General features: G+C 42.3%; 1 protein-coding gene across 1 annotated transcript in view; it reads left to right on the top strand.

Moving 5' to 3' along the window:
- LOC139550125 (collagen alpha-1(XI) chain-like) overlaps nt 1-20,000 on the top strand; it is a 182,867-nt gene that overhangs the window by 17,268 nt on the left and 145,599 nt on the right. The window contains exons 3-4 of the mRNA XM_071360770.1: nt 5,869-6,082; nt 8,621-8,783. Coding sequence (XP_071216871.1) covers nt 5,869-6,082; nt 8,621-8,783 — 377 coding nt within the window. The remainder of the gene's footprint in view (nt 1-5,868; nt 6,083-8,620; nt 8,784-20,000) is intronic.

Here is a 20,000-nt window from a genome sequence, read left to right as displayed (position 1 = left end):
CACAGGGAGTTTCCCAAATGGCACCCTATTCCCTATGGGCCCTGGCGTCAAAAGTAGTGCACTACAGTACATAGGGAATAGGGTACAATTTAGGCTGCATGACCAGGAGGGAGACGAAGCAGAGGTCTGGTGACTAGCACTGGTGGGGGGGGGGGGCTTAATGTGAGAAATAATTCTGTATTTATTGTTTTAGGACAGAATCCATTTGGAGAGACAGAAAGCTCTGTCATAGTGTTTCCATGGAGGTACTATCCTAACCTGCTGACTGTGTACACGTTCATCCATAGTACTAAACAACACGGACTGTAGGAGCGTGGTCGTCAGTTGCAATAGTACTTCTAACATGTTGATGACAGATGTGATCAGGGATATTTATCAGTGCCATCCCTTCAAATCAAATCACATTTTATTCAAACACATAGACAGTTTACAGCATGTATAAAAGGTGAAATGCCCTTTGGTGTAATTGAGATATTTAAATGTAGGAAAAGAGTACTGCAAATACCAAAGTATAGGGCCAATATCAGTGTCACCAGCAAAGCACCCCCACACCATCACACCTCCTCCTCCATGCTTCACCGTGGGAAACACACATGCGGAGATCGTCCGTTCACCTACTCTGCATCTCACAAAGACACAGCAGGTTGGAAACAAAAATCATAAATTTGGAGTCCTCAGACCAAAGGACATATTTCCACAGGTCTAATGTCCATTGTTCGTGTTTTCTTGGCCCAAGCAAGTCTCCTCTTCTTATTGGTGTTCTTTGGTAGTGGTTTCTTTGCAGCAATTCGACCATGAAGACCTGATTCACACAGTCTCCTCTGAATAGTTGATGTTGAGATGTGTCTGTTACTTGTAACTCTGTAAAGCATTTATTTGGGCTGCAATTTCAGAGGCTGGTAACTCTAATGAACTTATCCTCCACAGCAGAGGTAAGTCTGGGTCTACCTTTCCTGTGGCGGTCCTCATTAGAGACAGTTTCATCATAGTGCTTGATGGTTTTTGCGCCTGCACTTGAAGAAACTTTTAAAGATCTTGAAATGTTTAGGATTGACTGACCTTCATATCTTAAAGTAATGATGGACTGTCATTTCTCTTTGCTTATTTGAGCTGTTCTTGCCATAATAAGGACTTGGTCTTTTACCAAATAGGGCTATCTTCTGTATACCACGCCTACCTTGTCACAACACAACTGATTGGCTCAAACGCATTAAGTGGGAAAAAAATTCCATAAATTAACTTTCAACAATGCACACCTGTTAATTGAAATGCATTCCAAATGACTAACACATAAAGCTGGTTGAGAGAATGCCAAGAGTATGCAAAGCTGTCATCAACGCAAATAGTGGCTACTTTGAAGAATCTCAAATATAAAATATATTTTGATTTGTTTAACACTTTTTTGGTTACTACATGATTCCGTATGTGTCATTTCATAGTTTTGATGTCTTCACTATTATTCTACAATGTAGAAAAACATTTAAATAAAGAAAAACCCTGGAATGAGCAGGTGTGTCCAAACCTTTGACTGGTACTGTATATACAGTTGAAGTCGGAAGTTTACATACACTTAGGTTGGAGTCATTAAAACTTGTTTTTCAACCACTCCACAAATGTCTTGTTAACAAACTATAGTTTTGGCAAGTCCGTTAGGACATCTACTTTGTGCATGACACAAGTAATTTATCCAACAATTGTTTACAGGCAGATTATTTCACTTATAATTCACTGTATCACAATTCCAGTGGGTCAGAAGTTTACATACACTAAGTTGACTGTGCCTTTAAACATCTTGGAAAATTCCAGATAATTATGTCATGGCTTTAGAAGCTTCTGACAGGCTAATTGACATCATTTGAGTCAATTGGAGGTGTACCTGTGGATGTATTTCAAGGTCTACCTTCAAACTCAGTGTCTCTTTGCTTGACATCATGGGAAAATCAAAAGAAATCAGCCAAGACCTCAGAAAACAATTGTAGACCTCCACAAGTCTGGTTCATCATTGGGAGCAATTTCCAAATGCCTGAAGTTACCACATTCATCTGTACAAACAATAGTACGCAAGTATAAACACCATGGGACCACGAAGCCGTCATACCGCTCAGGAAGGATACATGTTCTGTTCTCTAGAGATGAACGTACTTTGGTGCAAAAAGTGCAAATCAATCCCAGATCAACAGCAAAGGACCTTGTGAAGATGCTGGAGGAAAGAGGTACAAAAGTATCTATATCCACAGGAAAACAAGTCCTATATCAACATAACCTGAAAGGCCGCTTTGCAAGGAAGAAGCCACTGCCCCAAAACTGCCATAAAAAAAGCCAGACTGCGGTTTGCAACAGCACATGGAGACAAAGATCATACTTTTTGGAGAAATTTCCTCTGGTCTGATGAAACAAAAATAGAACTGTTGGCCATAATGACCATCGTTATACTTGGAGGAAAAGGGGGAAGGGTTGTAAGCCAAAGAACACCATACCAACCGTGAAGCATGGGGGTGGCAGCATCATGTTGTGGGGGTGCTTTGCTGCAGGAGGGACTGGTGCACCTCACAAAATAGATGGCATCATGAGGGAGGAAAATTATGTAGATATATTGAAGCAACATCTCAAGACATCAGTCAGGAAGTTAAAGCGTGGTCGCAAATGGGTCTTCCAAATGGACAATGTCCCCAAGCTTACTTCCAAAGTTGTTGCAAAATGGCTTAAGGACAACAAAGTCAAGGTATCGGAGTGACCATCACAAAGACTTGACCTCAATCCTATAGAAAATTTGTGGTCAGAACTGAAAAAGCAAGTGCGAGCAAGGAGGCCTACAAACCTGACTCAGTTACACCAGCTCTGTCCGGAGGAATGGACCAAAATTCACCCAATTTATTGTGGGAAACTTGTGGAAGGCTACCTGAAATGTTTGACCCAAGTTAAACAATTTAAAGGCAATGCTACCAAATACTCATTGACCCACTGGGAATGTGATGAGAAAAATGTAAGCTGAAATAAATCATTCTCTCTACTATTATTCTGACATTTCACATTCTTAAAATAATGTGGTGATCCTAACTGACCTAAGACAGGGATTTTTTTACTAGGATTAAATGTCAGGAATTGTGAAAAACTGAGTTTAAATGTAATTGGCTATGGTGTATATAAACTTCAGACCTTAACTGTATATAGTATATAGGATTCTTAGTTATTTGACAATGCATTTTCCAGCTAAAAAACAAAACGGCAGAAATATGTTGAAAAAATTCTACTGCAGCATTTATTTAGCTATGTGATAATACTTGACTATTTTTATTCACAAATGCGAGTGAATATCACTAGTGCCAAAATGTAAACGGGTGTTAATTTTAGGACCTGGTCGTGTGCCCTCTTTCTGGTTGAAGGGGGAGACAGTTTAAGATGCTAGTTGCCTACTTGCCCCATAATGGGAAGATACGGTACAATATACAACTTCACTCGGAACCGATGCTTGTTAAAGTCAGTGAGCGAGTGTTGGTGCTTCGTCAAATTGGCCAGACACCAAAGGAAAAAAAAATAATGGCCGAAAATAGCAGGAGATTAAATTAACAATGAGATTTTCTGTGATTATTTGCCGAAAATAATTGCCTTAAAGCCTTGCTTGTTTTAAAGACTGGAAATTTCTGTCAAATAGGCTCAAATAGGATTGAATGGAATGGGTGGAGTGGAGTATCCCATTGGATTGGTAGTGGTAGCATTCTGCCATGGAGTGCTCTGTCTGAGGAGAACATTTCAGCTATTATGACATCATCTTTAACCTCTATGAAGGCAGGAAGCAGGAAGTAGGACCCCCTCCCCCCCCCATCTGAGATACCTACTGCAGCCCTCACCCTCCACATGCAACACCTGTTCTGCCAGTCACATTCTGTTAAAGGTCCCCAAAGCACACACATCCCTGGGTCGCTCCTCTTTTCAGTTCGCTGCAGCTACTGACTGGAACGAGCTGCAACAAACACTCAAACTGGACAGTTTTATCTCCATCTCTTCATTCAAAGACTCAATCATGGACACTCTTACTGACAGTTGTGGCTGCTTCGTGTGATGTATTGTTGTCTCTACTTTCTTGCTGTTGTCTGTGCCTAATCATGTTTGTGCCAAGTTTTGTGCTGCTACCATGCTGTGCTGCTGCCATGTTGTGTTGCTACCATGTTGTTGTCATGTTGTGTTGCTACCATGCTGTGTTGTCATGTGTTGCTACCATGTTATGTTGTTGTCTTAGGTCTCTCTTTATGTAGTGTTGTCTCTCTTGTCGTGATGTGTGTTTTGTTCTATATTTTTCTTTTATTTGTCATTTTTAATCGCAGCCCCCGTCCCCGCAGGAGGCCTTTTGCCTTTTGTTAGGTCGTCACCGTAAAAAGGAATTTGTTCTTAACTGACTTGCCTAGTTAAATAAAGGTTAAATAAAGGTTAAATAAAGGTTTTTAAAAATTCTAAAATAAATAATGGATGGTTAAAGAACTACATTTGTTAGGAATGTTATCTTTCACACGTCTTGTATAATGTATTTGCGATTAGATCACTTCTGACTCTTTCAAGATTAGCCAGCTGTTGTTATAAATTCTTAAAGTACCCGGCAACAAAGGTCACATTTAAACTGGGGTTTAAGATATTTTTATCTAATATATGGGATACAATTAAAGGCACAATCTGTAATTTTAACAGCCTGGACCCTTCCACTTTGTCTGGTAGGCTAAGGGATATAGCTGGGGTAAAATAACCCCTGTCAAGTAAGTAGACTAAATTATGGATGAAAGAGCTAACAGTCCATGAGATGGACATGATCATTTTGTTGTGGGCATACCTCAAGGATGGGTGGAAAAAATGACAAGCCTTGAATTCTGTTGTTGTTGATGTACTGTATATTAGCAGGAAGTCTCCCAGAATATATGATGATGTCATATTACCGCATCCACCTCGAACCATTCTAACTCTTCTGAGCTAAATTATGTCATAGTACTGCGTCCACCTATATCGTCTCTGATGGCGAGTTCAAAACAACTGAGAACTCTGGGAGAAAAAAATACTCTGACTGGGAAAAATCGATATAAACGGTCATCCTACTTAGAATTTCAACTCGGGAACTCGGGCCTCTTTCTGGAGCTCCAACTTTCCCACCTGAAGATCCCCGATGTCATTATTTTATTTTAACTCGGATTATTCAGAGTTCCCAGTTGTTTTGAACACGGCATGACACTTCTGTGTCATATCACTAATGATGTCATATTACCACTACATATTTACCCTCTCTAACGATCCTGTGTTTGATGATGTCATATTACCACGTCCATAGTTAACCTCTCTAACGATCCTGTGTTTGATGATGTCATATTACTGCGTCCACATTTAACCTCTCTAACGATCCTGTGTTTGATGATGTCATATTACCACGTCCATAGTTAACCTCTCTAACGATCCTGTGTTTGATGATGTCATATTACTGCGTCCACATTTAACCTCTCTAACGATCCTGTGTTTGATGATGTCATGTTACTGCGTCCACATTTAACCTCTCTAACGATCCTGTGTTTGATGATGTCATATTACCGCGCCCACCTCTAAACTCTCTATATCTTCTGTCTATCATGACGTCATATTGCTAAGCTACTGTAGCTAACCTGTCCTACCTATTCCGGGAGGGTGTTCCCAGAGGACTTCTCAGGAAGTCTCTCAGCATGTATGATGATGTCATATTACTGCGTCCACCTCTAATCTAACTCTTCTACTATCTTCACTTCTGACCCTACACATTGATGATTATCCGGGAGTTGGACAATGTAACATCTAATGGGTATCCAAATAAACACAACCAATCAAATAAATAATGAAACTGTTATTTTTTTCTCTCACCAGGAGGAGTGTTCCCAGAGGACTTCTCAGTGATGTTCACCATCAAGCCCAAGGCAGGCAGCCAGTCTTTCCTGCTGTCTGTGTATAACGAGAAGGGGGTCCAGCAACTGGGTGTGGAGGTGGGACGATCCCCTGTCTTCCTGTATGAAGACCAACATGGGAAACCTTCCCCAGAGGAGTACCCACTGTTCAGATCCATCAACCTCGCTGACGGCAAGTAAGTGAAGTCTGAGACACCTGAGAATCTCATCACTACTGTATCACAAAGCAAAGCCTTTTCTGTTACGGACAAGGTTTGGGTTCAGGTAAGGTTAGGCACTGTTTGGTTAGCTTAAGGGTTACTCTTTCCTCTGGCAAGTAACTGACGTTTGGCCTTTCACTAAGCCGTGATGTTATACAAGGAGTACTGTACATTTGTAACCCACGGGATATGAACCCCGGGTCTCCCACGGGATCAAGCAATGTCTTAGACCAAGAGGAAATTCTCTGTTGGGTCGAGGGCAGAAACTAGTTTTGAAGTTCGCAGGCGGGGCCTACCTTATCATGTGACCATGACTGACTCATGTGTTCTGGGGGTCTATGAGAGGCTCTGTGGCCTCACCGTGTTCTTACTGTTGATAGACTCCACACAAGTCATGTTTTACAAGATGGCCGACCAGATCTGAGTCTTCTGGATTCTCTATAACGTATTTAATGCTTCTCAGCAGACCCAAGCAAACCACTAAAAATGAAAAAAAAAAATGATTTATATACTTCATTGTTTAGTGATTCATAACATCAGGAATATAACTGTGAGATGGCTGTCTTTTGAGTTGCCCAATTATTTATTTGGCAGCATTTTGGTGACAGACTGTTTTTGCCAAATTATTTACAGCTGTCGGCACTGTTGATTTGCAATAAACCATCAAAATAACAGAGCTTCATAAATTGCTTAACTTTAAAATGAATATTCTGACAGTGAGGTCTTTGCTAATATGAAACATTTAGCGAAAACGTGTCTGGAGTAATTGTCTACAGCAAAATGAAACGTAGCATTGATATGTATCTGTCTTCCAGACCTTAAAGTAAAGTGAGTTTTATCGTTTTAGTCTTTATCTAGCTAGTAATCTTTCTGAGAATAACAACAAATTATCTTCATCAAGAACAACCTAGTTTTCACATTTCTTGGCATCTCTCTGACATCTCTGACTACTCCAGACTGTAGATTATCTCTGACTACTCCAGACTGTAGATTATCACTGACTACACCAGACTGTAGATTATCTCTGACTACACCAGAATGTAGATTATCTCTGACTACTCCAGAATGTAGATTATCTCTGACTACTCCAGAATGTAGATTATCTCTGACTACACCAGAATGTAGATTATCTCTGACTACTCCAGACTGTAGATTATCACTGACTACACCAGACTGTAGATTATCTCTGACTACACCAGAATGTAGATTATCTCTGACTACTCCAGACTGTAGATTATCTCTGACTACTCCAGAATGTAGATTATCTCTGACTACACCAGAATGTAGATTATCTCTGACTACTCCAGAATGTAGATTATCTCTGACTACACCAGAATGTAGATTATCTCTAACTACACCAGAATGTAGATTATCTCTGACTACTCCAGAATGTAGATTATCTCTGACTACTCCAGACTGTAGATTATCACTGACTACTCCAGACTGTAGATTATCTCTGACTACACCAGACTGTAGATTATCTCTAACTACACCAGAATGTAGATTATCTCTGACTACTCCAGAATGTAGATTATCTCTGACTACACCAGACTGTAGATTATCTTTGACTAATCCAGACTGTAGATCATCTCTAACTACTCCAGAATGTAGATTATCTCTGACTACTCCAGACTGTAGATTATCTTTGACTAATCCAGACTGTAGATCATCTCTAACTACACCAGACTGTAGATTATCTCTGACTACTCCAGACTGTAGATTATCACTGACTACTCCAGACTGTAGATTATCTTTGACTAATCCAGACTGTAGATCATCTCTAACTACACCAGAATGTAGATTTTCTCTGACTACTCCAGACTGTAGATTATCTCTGACTACACCAGAATGTAGATTATCTCTGACTACACCAGACTGTAGATTATCTCTGACTACACCAGACTGTAGATAATCTCTGACTTCACTAGACTGTATATAATCTCTGACTTCACTAGACTGTAGATTATCTTTGACTAGTCCAGACTATAGGTTATCTCTAACTACACCAGGCTGTAGATTATCTCTGACTATTCCAGACTATAGATTATCTCTGACTACACCAGACTGTAGAATATCTCTGACTATTCCAGACTGTAGATTATCTCTATCTACTCCAGAGTGTAGGTTATATCTAACTACACCAGACTGTAGATTATCTCTGACTACACCAGACTGTAGATTATCTCTGACTACACCAGACTGTAGATTATCTCTGACTACACCAGACTGTAGATTATCTCTGACTACACCAGACTGTAGATTATCTCTGACTACACCAGACTGTAGATTATCTCTGACTACACCAGACTGTAGATTATCTCTGACTACACCAGACTGTGGATTATCTCTGACTACACCAGACTGTAGATTATCTCTGACTACACCAGACTGCAAATGTCCAACCTGTGTTCAGGTTGTAGCGTTCAGCAAGCAACAAATACACTTCATACGTTTCATGTTCTCCCCAAATCTCTCACGTTTCTCTAACCCACCACCTCCTCTGTCCATGTGTAGATGGCATCGCGTCGCCATCAGTGTGGAGAAGAAGAGCGTGACCATCATTGTGGATTGTAAGAAGAAGCTGAGCAGGCCACTGAAGAGGAGCGACGGGGCAGCCATCAACACTGACGGCATCACCGTGTTCGGTACCAGGATTCTGGACGAAGAGGTCTTTGAGGTAAGGACGATGACCATTGCTTGCTATGACTCTGTATTCGGCTGATGGCACGGCTGCCATTTTGAGGCGTAACGTCTAAACGCTCTGTAGTTTGTTTTACAATGAATCTTGAATTTATTCCTTCTTGGGACAGGTCTTTGAGGTAAAGAGGACATTGGCCATTGCTGTTCTGGGGATTTTATGTATGTACCTATGGTTTGCAATACATGTTCGATTGCTGCCTCCTTGGGACAGGTCTCTTGTAAAATAGATTGGATCACCTATGTAAAATAGATTGCATCACCTATGTAAAATAGATTTGATCACCTATGTAAAATAGATTGGATCACCTATGTAAAATAGATTGGATCACCTATGTAAAATAGTTTGGATCACCTATGTAAAATGGATTGGATCACATATGTAAAATATATTGTATCACCTATGTAAAATGGATTTGATCACCTATGTAAAATAGATTGGATCACCTATGTAAAATATATTGGATCACCTATGTAAAATAGATTGGATCACCTATGTAAAATTAATTGGATCACCTATGTAAAATAGATTGGATCACATATGTAAAATATATTGTATCACCTATGTAAAATGGATTTGATCACCTATGTAAAATAGATTTGATCACCTATGTAAAATAGATTGTATCACCTATGTAAAATGGATTTGATCACCTATGTAAAACATATTGGATCACATATGTAAAATATATTGGATCCCCTATGTAAAATATATTGGATCACCTATGTACATAAAGGATTTATTATCTGTTTCTCTTGATCTTGACAAGAGATTTTTAGTTGTTTTTTAAAATATATATATTTCTACCTTTATTTTAAAAGGCAAGTCAGTTTAAGAACAAATTCTTATATACAAAGACGTCCTACCCTAGATTTCACATTAGCTTCATGCTCATGTACAGATGTGGTGTTGTCTGTGGTGACAACCACAGAATCCACTGCTGCTGACGTTTGTTGTTAATCAGTTGGACAGATTATGTTTTATAACATGTCTCAGTGATACCAGCATGCATTGGAGCCTACTGGCAGTGAGTAATGTTAGGAGTCGTAAAGTTAATTGTGTCTTCAGAAACCAGTTTCTTTATTTGCCCTTTTCATATGATTCTTTCATAAATGGTGAACAGTTTTATAGACCATATAATAGGAGTACTTGGCTTTCTGCGCCTGGGTAGAGCCCTGGACTGTATTAAGGGAAAATGGCAGTTGTGTGTGACTTCAAAATGGCAGTTGTGGGTGACTTTTTTCCCCCTTATTAAGAGTGGAAGAAATCCGACAACAGTCTGCATGGGAGTCTTAAATATGACCGTTATAAGAGGGAGCATAAGGATAGCTTCTATAACTTATATTTCTATCTTTATTTGTTGATATGGGAGGTTGTTTGTGACGTGTGACGTAGCTGTCAGTGAGTTTCTGTTTCCTCGTTTGGAGTCATCGGAGTATAAGGATTATGGGTAAGGGGGGGTGGGGGAATTCATGTGGTGCAAAACGTCAGAAAGTCAAGAAATAGGAATTCTGAATTTAATTGGTAGAAGGCCTGAACAATGTATCTCTGAGGCATCCAGGAAGTATTTCATGCCATCTTTTCCTAGCATACATTAAAGAGACCAGTATAGCTCGTATTACATCGCACTGAACATCTGACAATGTACCTTGTTTTACCCAGCTTCAAGAAATATAAATGTTCCATTGTAACAATGTCTTGATATTTATTTGGTATGTTTAAATGTAACTTTTATTTTACTAGGCAAGTCAGTTAAGAACACATTCTTACTTAAAATGACAGCCTACCACAGCCAAACCCGGACAACAATAGGCCAATTGTGCACCTCCCTATGGGACTCAAAATCACAGCCGGATGTGATACAGCCTGGATTCGAACCAGGGACAGTAGTGACACCTCTGTGATACATCCTGGATTCGAACCAGGGACTGTAGTGCAGTGACACCTCTTGCACTGAGATGCAGTGTCTTACACCACTGCGCCACTCGGGAGCACATCTAGCTTGGAGGCGTTCAGAAATGATGTAACGATATCCGCAAATGAACCTGTATCGTTTTCATAACTCCTAATAATAGACAACTGATAATACACATTAGCTGTTAACCCAGCTTTACCACAGACAGGTAGCTGTGAGGCCTATGGAAACTATGAGCAGCATGCTATGCTATGCTATGCTATGCTATACTATGCTATGCTATGCTGTTGCTATCTGACGAGACAGTAGCCCCAGCGTAGCCTTTGATGTGAACACCAGGATTGTCATGGTGACTGAAACAGACTGTTTAGACGTGTGCCTCCAGGTCAGAAGACTGTAATCCCTCTTTTCCTCAGTTGGTTTCATCCACATCTTAATGATAGCTAGCTATCGCTAGTTGAAGCTAATCCAGGATTGAAAGAGGACAGAACATGTAGCCTAATGACTGTCTAATGAATGTAGTTAATAATTCTCGATGTTCAGCTTTTTCTGTTATTGTTTCTCAATTAGGCTCAAGCACTAATCCCAGATACAATGCCTGCATGTATGGACAGCTAGACAGCTATTTTTGCATTTAACCATACACTCCAAGTGAAGGGTTAGCATTTAGCTCATTAGCATAAAGACTCTCACCGCCACAGCTATTTTTTATGCTGGTTTGAGGCCAGGTTTCGAACTGATGTGGGTGTTCTTTGTTTGAACGTAAATTATGCTAAACATAGTGGAATTATAGAAACATTTGGGCTCATTTTTTCTGTTTAGAAACAAGAAGAAGAGCAAATTATTTTGTTTGTCCCAAGGGGGACCCCGTTGGCACTTTGGAAGGCGGTTGGTTTCCATCAGAACTCTAGCTGCAAGCTATAGCAGCGGTGGCCTGAGCAAAAAAGAGGCTAGGGCTGCGGTCCCAAATGGCACCCTTCCCTATAGGGTTCGGGTTAAAATCAGTGCACTATAAAGGGATTATAGAACGCCGCAGCCCGTCTGGTGTTCAACCTTCCCAAGTTCTCTCACGTCACCCCGCTCCTCCGCTCTCTCCACTGGCTTCCAGTTGAAGCTCGCATCCGCTACAAGACCATGGTGCTTGCCTACGGAGCTGTGAGGGGAACGGCACCTCCGTACCTTCAGGCTCTGATCAGGCCCTACACCCAAACAAGGGCACTGCGTTCATCCACCTCTGGCCTGCTCGCCTCCCTACCTCTGAGGAAGTACAGTTCCCGCTCAGCCCAGTCAAAACTGTTCACTGCTCTGGCACCCCAATGGTGGAACAAACTCCCTCACGACGCCAGGTCAGCGGAGTCAATCACCACCTTCCGGAGACACCTGAAACCCCACCTCTTTAAGGAATACCTAGGATAGGATAAAGTAATCCTTCTAACCCCCCCCCCCTTAAAAGAGTTAGATGCACTATTGTAAAGTGGTTGTTCCACTGGATATCATAAGGTGAATGCACCAATTTGTAAGTCGCTCTGGATAAGAGCGTCTGCTAAATGACTTAAATGTAAATGTAATGTAATGTAAATGGATTAGGGTGCCATTTCAGATGGAGACGAGAGCTACGCTGTATTTCTTCACCTGTAAACGTTTCCACTTCCACTTTAATAGCCTTGGGTTTGTTGATTGCAGTCTGGCTAATTTTGTAGGCAAACTGCGCACTACCGAACAGCCAGAAAAGAAAAGTCCAATCTTGTCCAAAGGCAGAGTGAAACCCCCCTCTAATTGAATGGTGTTGGTTGTAGTAATCCTTCTAACCCCCCCCCCCCCTTAAAAGAGTTAGATGCACTATTGTAAAGTGGTTGTTCCACTGGATATCATAAGGTGAATGCACCAATTTGTAAGTCGCTCTGGATAAGAGCGTCTGCTAAATGACTTAAATGTAAATGTAGTGTAGTGATCGACAATCCAGGCTCAGAAAAGGTCTTTGCCATTCAGTTATTATTTTCTTTTTTTGCCATTTTGCCAAACTCTTGCAGCACAGCCCTCCAAGGTAGAGAAAGTGCTCTCAAATGCAGCTGTTGAAACGAGACCAGCAAACCTAATCCGTTAGGCATGTTTGTTATTTTGAGTAATATCATGGATTTGAGACAAATATGTTGTCTCTATTGCAACTCATTACTGGCAAAGTACAATTGTAACACACAGTGAACAATGCGGTCATTGTCCGGTCTTCTAATATGAAGCTATTGAAGTGGAAAATATTTGAGAGTAAAGTAGACTAGGTGTACGTCAATAGGAGTCCAATACGGAAGGATTCAGTGAAGCCTTGAAGGTGTTAGTTAGAGGACCTGTTTGGTGAAAAATACAGTATTACTAATCAGTGAATTACCTTGGCACAACACATATTTCTGACTGGCTTGTGGTCCTACCATTGAGTTCCATTTCGACCACAGCCTGTGACATTTGACCCCCAGAGGTGCTGCTGGCAGAAGATGCTGTACACTTGATGTGATTGCTCTTAGGTCGTCACTACGACGACCAATTAGAGATCGTCAGTAAATACGTGTTAGGCATTCCGTGGACAGGAAATGGAAGTCAATGAAGATTATAGAGGATAACATAGACCAGGCCACTGTAGATGAATGACTGACAATCACAATGTTATACATCAATCAGGGATTTACTACAGAGCAAACACATGCGGTGCAGACATTGATTTCAAACGTTGTCTTAACAGGGTGTGTAAAAGGATCCGATTTGATGTGTTATTAACTATCTGGCGTCAGTGTGTTGAACCGGGTCAACATTATAAACTATTGGTCCGATGGTTCTGAAGCATGTCCATATTGGTAATTGGTGGTGGGTGATTCTGTAACGTTCTTCGTCGGGAGAAAGTGAGGAGGACCAAGATGCAGCGTGGTAAGTATCCATTTTAATAAGGATACTTGAAACAACAAACAAAAACAATAAACCAACAAATGAACGAAGACGAATCAGTCCCATATAGTTAACACAAACACACAGCAAAACACAATAGAACCAACTCACCTGATAATAGAACCAGTTCACCTGATAATAGAACCAGTTCACCTGATAATAGAACCAGTTCACCTGATAATAGAACCAGTTCACCTGATAATAGAACCAGTTCACCTGATAATAGAACCAGTTCACCTGATAATAGAACCAGCTCACCTGATAATAGAACCAGTTCACCTGATAATAGAACCAGTTCACCTGATAATAGAACCAGTTCACCTGATAATAGAACCAGTTCACCTGATAATAGAACCAGTTCACCTGATAATAGAACCAGTTCACCTGATAATAGAACCAGTTCACCTGATAATAGAACCAGTTCACCTGATAATAGAACCAGTTCACCTGATAATAGAACCAGCTCACCTGATAATAGAACCAGCTCACCTGATAATAGAACCAGCTCACCTGATAATAGAACCAGCTCACCAGAACCTGCTCACCTACTTTACACTATGATTTGACTATTAGATATTCAATGTTTCTTTGTAAAAATGTTTTTAAAAAAGTAGAAGTTTCACCATATTAAAACAAGAGTTCAGTTCACGTAACAGGGAAAGACGTACACATTAATCACTAATCACATGAAATACGTGATAATCTTCAGAAATAACATTGTCAAAGTAACATAATAACTAGGGCTTTACAATGATGGTCAAAACTTGTGGGAAATGTTGGGTTTAAGTTGGATAAAATCTTCCTAGAAATCACAGAGGGACAAGTCTTTATTGATATTACAAGGCAGATGTATTGACTTCTCCATATGGTCTATATTAAAGGGTACTTCAATTGATATAACAGGCTTTTAAAATGTAATATTGGTGCACAATTTCTACTTAAAATATCAAAGGGCACTGATTTGGTTGAACAACCCATATAGACTGGCCATTCATCACATAGCCTGACATCTCTCTTTAAATATTGCTACCTCTCCCAATCCTCTCTCCTCCTCTCACTCCTACCGTCCTATTACTGTCTCTCTGCCCCTTCTGTAAATCATAGTTCCCCATCTTCCTCCATCCCTCTGTCCCTCCCTCCCTCACTCTGTTAGACATCCTCCCTCCTTCCTTCCTTCTTTCCTTCCTTACTAAAAGACCCCAGTAGTACTGTGAGGTAACAGACTGACTAACAGACCCCAGTAGTACTGTGAGGTGACAGACTAACAGACCCCAGTAGTACTGTGAGGTAACAGACTGACTAACAGACCCCAGTAGTACTGTGAGGTAACAGACTGTCTAACAGACCCCAGTAGTACTGTGAGGTGACAGACTGACTAACAGACCCCAGTAGTACTGTGAGGTAACAGACTAACAGACCCCAGTAGTACTGTGAGGTAACAGACTGTCTAACAGACCCCAGTAGTACTGTGAGGTAACAGACTAACAGACCCCAGTAGTACTGTGACGTAACAGACTGTCTAACAGACCCCAGTAGTGCTGTGAGGTAACAGACTAACAGACCCCAGTAGTACTGTGAGGTGACATACTGACTAACAGACCCCAGTAGTACTGTGAGGTAACAGACTGTCTAACAGACCCCAGTAGTACTGTGAGGTAACAGACTGACTAACAGACCCCAGTAGTACTGTGAGGTAACAGACTGTCTAACAGACCCCAGTAGTACTGTGAGGTAACAGACTGACTAACAGACCCCAGTAGTACTGTGAGGTAACAGACTGTCTAACAGACCCCAGTAGTACTGTGAGGTGACTGACTAACAGACCCCAGTAGTACTGTGAGGTAACAGACTGACTAACAGACCCCAGTAGTACTGTGAGGTAACAGACTAACAGACCCCAGTAGTACTGTGAGGTAACAGACTAACAGACCCCAGTAGTACTGTGACGTAACAGACTGTCTAACAGACCCCAGTAGTGCTGTGAGGTAACAGACTAACAGACCCCAGTAGTACTGTGAGGTGACATACTGACTAACAGACCCCAGTAGTACTGTGAGGTAACAGACTGTCTAACAGACCCCAGTAGTACTGTGAGGTAACAGACTGACTAACAGACCCCAGTAGTACTGTGAGGTAACAGACTGTCTAACAGACCCCAGTAGTACTGTGAGGTAACAGACTGACTAACAGACCCCAGTAGTACTGTGAGGTAACAGACTGTCTAACAGACCCCAGTAGTACTGTGAGGTAACAGACTAACAGACCCCAGTAGTACTGTGAGGTGACTGACTAACAGACCCCAGTAGTACTGTGAGGTAACAGACTGACTAACAGACCCCAGTAGTACTGTGAGGTGACAGACTGACTAACAGACCCCAGTAGTACTGTGAGGTAACAGACTAACAGACCCCAGTAGTGCTGTGAGGTAACAGACTAACAGACCCCAGTAGTACTGTGAGGTGACAGACTGACTAACAGACCCCAGTAGTACTGTGAGGTAACAGACTAACAGACCCCAGTAGTACTGTGAGGTAACAGACTGACTAACAGACCCCAGTAGTACTGTGAGGTAACAGACTGACTAACAGACCCCAGTAGTACTGTGAGGTAACAGACTGACTAACAGACCCCAGTAGTACTGTGAGGTGACAGACTGTCTAACAGACCCCAGTAGTGCTGTGAGGTAACAGACTAACAGACCCCAGTAGTACTGTGAGGTGACAGACTGACTAACAGACCCCAGTAGTACTGTGAGGTAACAGACTGTCTAACAGACCCCAGTAGTACTGTGAGGTAACAGACTGTCTAACAGACCCCAGTAGTGCTGTGAGGTAACAGACTAACAGACCCCAGTAGTACTGTGAGGTAAAAGACTAACAGACCCCAGTAGTACTGTGAGGTAACAGACTGTCTAACAGACCCCAGTAGTGCTGTGAGGTAACAGACTAACAGACCCCAGTAGTACTGTGAGGTAACAGACTAACAGACCCCAGTAGTACTGTGAGGTGACATACTGACTAACATACCCCAGTAGTACTGTGAGGTAACAGACTGACTAACAGACCCCAGTAGTACTGTGAGGTAACAGACTGTCTAACAGACCCCAGTAGTGCTGTGAGGTAACAGACTAACAGACCCCAGTAGTACTGTGAGGTAACAGACTAACAGACCCCAGTAGTACTGTGAGGTAACAGACTGTCTAACAGACCCCAGTAGTACTGTGAGGTGACAGACTGTCTAACAGACCCCAGTAGTACTGTGAGGTGACAGACTGTCTAACAGACCCCAGTAGTACTGTGAGGTGACAGACTGTCTAACAGACCCCAGTAGTACTGTGAGGTGACAGACTGTCTAACAGACCCCAGTAGTGCTGTGAGGTAACAGACTAACAGACCCCAGTAGTACTGTGAGGTGACATACTGACTAACAGACCCCAGTAGTACTGTGAGGTAACAGACTGACTAACAGACCCCAGTAGTACTGTGAGGTAACAGACTGTCTAACAGACCCCAGTAGTACTGTGAGGTAACAGACTGACTAACAGACCCCAGTAGTACTGTGAGGTAACAGACTGACTAACAGACCCCAGTAGTACTGTGAGGTAACAGACTGTCTAACAGACCCCAGTAGTACTGTGAGGTGACAGACTGTCTAACAGACCCCAGTAGTACTGTGAGTTGACAGACTGACTAACAGACCCCAGTAGTACTGTGAGGTGACAGACTGACTAACAGACCCCAGTAGTACTGTGAGGTAACAGACTAACAGACCCCAGTAGTACTGTGAGGTAACAGACTGTCTAACAGACCCCAGTAGTACTGTGAGGTAACAGACTGACTAACAGACCCCAGTGGTACTGTGAGGTAACAGACTGTCTAACAGACCCCAGTAGTACTGTGAGGTAACAGACTGTCTAACAGACCCCAGTAGTACTGTGAGGTGACAGACTAACAGACCCCAGTAGTACTGTGAGGTAACAGACTAACAGACCCCAGTAGTACTGTGAGGTAACAGACTGTCTAACAGACCCCAGTAGTACTGTGAGGTAACAGACTGTCTAACAGACCCCAGTAGTACTGTGAGGTAACAGACTAACAGACCCCAGTAGTACTGTGAGGTGACAGACTGTCTAACAGACCCCAGTAGTACTGTGAGGTAACAGACTGACTAACAGACCCCAGTAGTACTGTGAGGTAACAGACTGTCTAACAGACCCCAGTAGTACTGTGAGGTAACAGACTAACAGACCCCAGTAGTACTGTGAGGTGACAGACTGTCTAACAGACCCCAGTAGTACTGTGAGGTAACAGACTGTCTAACAGACCCCAGTAGTACTGTGAGGTAACAGACTAACAGACCCCAGTAGTACTGTGAGGTGACATACTGACTAACAGACCCCAGTAGTACTGTGAGGTAACAGACTGTCTAACAGACCCCAGTAGTACTGTGAGGTGACATACTGACTAACAGACCCCAGTAGTACTGTGAGGTAACAGACTGTCTAACAGACCCCAGTAGTACTGTGAGGTAACAGACTGTCTAACAGACCCCAGTAGTACTGTGAGGTAACAGACTAACAGACCCCAGTAGTACTGTGAGGTAACAGACTGTCTAACAGACCCCAGTAGTACTGTGAGGTAACAGACTAACAGACCCCAGTAGTACTGTGAGGTAACAGACTAACAGACCCCAGTAGTACTGTGAGGTAACAGACTGTCTAACAGACCCCAGTAGTACTGTGAGGTAACAGACTGTCTAACAGACCCCAGTAGTACTGTGAGGTAACAGACTAACAGACCCCAGTAGTACTGTGAGGTAACAGACTAACAGACCCCAGATGGGATGGGAGAGAGGATGTGAGTTCTCTTACACACACACACACACACACACACACACACACACACACACACACACACACACACACACACACACACACACACACACACACACACACACACACACACACACACACACACACACACACACACACACACACACACACAAGAAAGAGGATGTGGAAGGGGAAAGGAGGGTAGATAGTTAAAGTTGTCCAAATTGTTATTTGAAGTAGGGTTTAGTGAGCTACTGTGTCTGCATCCCAAATGGTACCCTATAGTCAAGATAGTGCACTACTTTAGACCAGGGCATATATAGAGCTCTGGTCAAAAGCAGTGCACTATATAGGGAATAGAGTGTGATTTAGGACGCGGACCACTGACTGCCGAGAAGAAGCAGGCAGCATTAATATTCCATCTGCAGATGGCATCTTTCTGCCCCAATACTTAAAAAAGAAACTTTATCCCCGCTCCCTTACTCCCACCACAAAGACTGGGGCTGGAGGGTATTAAAGTCTAGTCTGTTTTATTTTCTGTCTAGTTTTCTCCCTCTCTCTCTCTCTAGTCCTTGTTGTTGTCCTTGTGCAATTTGGAAGAAATCAGGAATCTGGGCCTTTTGTCCCGGACGTGTTCAGGGTACGAGCATGGTATCAGGGTAAAGGTACGGGTTTGGGGTTAGGATTAGGATTAGTGTGAAGCTTGGGGGTTTGGGGTTAGGATTAGGATTAGTGTGAAGCTTGGGGGTTTGGGGTTAGGATTAGGATTAGTGTGAAGTTTGGGGGTTTGGGGTTTGGGGTTAGGATTAGGATTAGTGTGAAGTTTGGGGGTTTGGGGTTTGGGGTTAGGATTAGGATTAGTGTGAAGATTGGGGGGTTTGGAGTTAGGATTAGGATTAGTGTGAAGCTTGGGGGTTTGGGGTTAGGATTAGGATTAGTGTGAAGTTTGGGGGTTTGGGGTTTGGGGTTAGGATTAGGATTAGGATTAGTGTGAAGTTTGGGGGTTTGGGGTTTGGGGTTAGGATTAGGATTAGTGTGAAGCTTGGGGGTTGGGGTTTGGGGTTACGATTAGGATTAGTGTGAAGTTTGGGGGTTTGGGGTTTGGGGTTACGATTAGGATTAGTGGGAAGCTTGGGGGTTTGGGGTTAGGATTAGGATTAGTGTGACGCTTGGGTGGTTTGGGGTTAGGATTAGGATTAGTGTGAAGCTTGGGGGGTTTGGGGTTTGGGGTTACGATTAGGATTAGTGGGAAGATTGGGGGTTTGGGGTTTGGGGTTACGATTAGGATTAGTGGGAAGCTTGGGGGTTTGGGGTTAGGATTAGGATTAGTGTGAAGATTGGGGGGTTTGGAGTTAGGATTAGGATTAGTGTGAAGCTTGGGGGTTTGGGGTTAGGATTAGGATTAGTGTGAAGTTTGGGGGTTTGGGGTTTGGGGTTAGGATTAGGATTAGTGTGAAGTTTGGGGGTTTGGGGTTTGGGGTTAGGATTAGGATTAGTGTGAAGCTTGGGGGTTGGGGTT

Source organism: Salvelinus alpinus, chromosome 23 (assembly GCF_045679555.1).
Source record: "Salvelinus alpinus chromosome 23, SLU_Salpinus.1, whole genome shotgun sequence".
Classification (NCBI taxonomy): domain Eukaryota; kingdom Metazoa; phylum Chordata; class Actinopteri; order Salmoniformes; family Salmonidae; genus Salvelinus; species Salvelinus alpinus.
The sequence above is the reverse complement of the archived record's forward strand: the minus strand, read 5'-3'. Positions and strand labels throughout refer to the sequence as shown.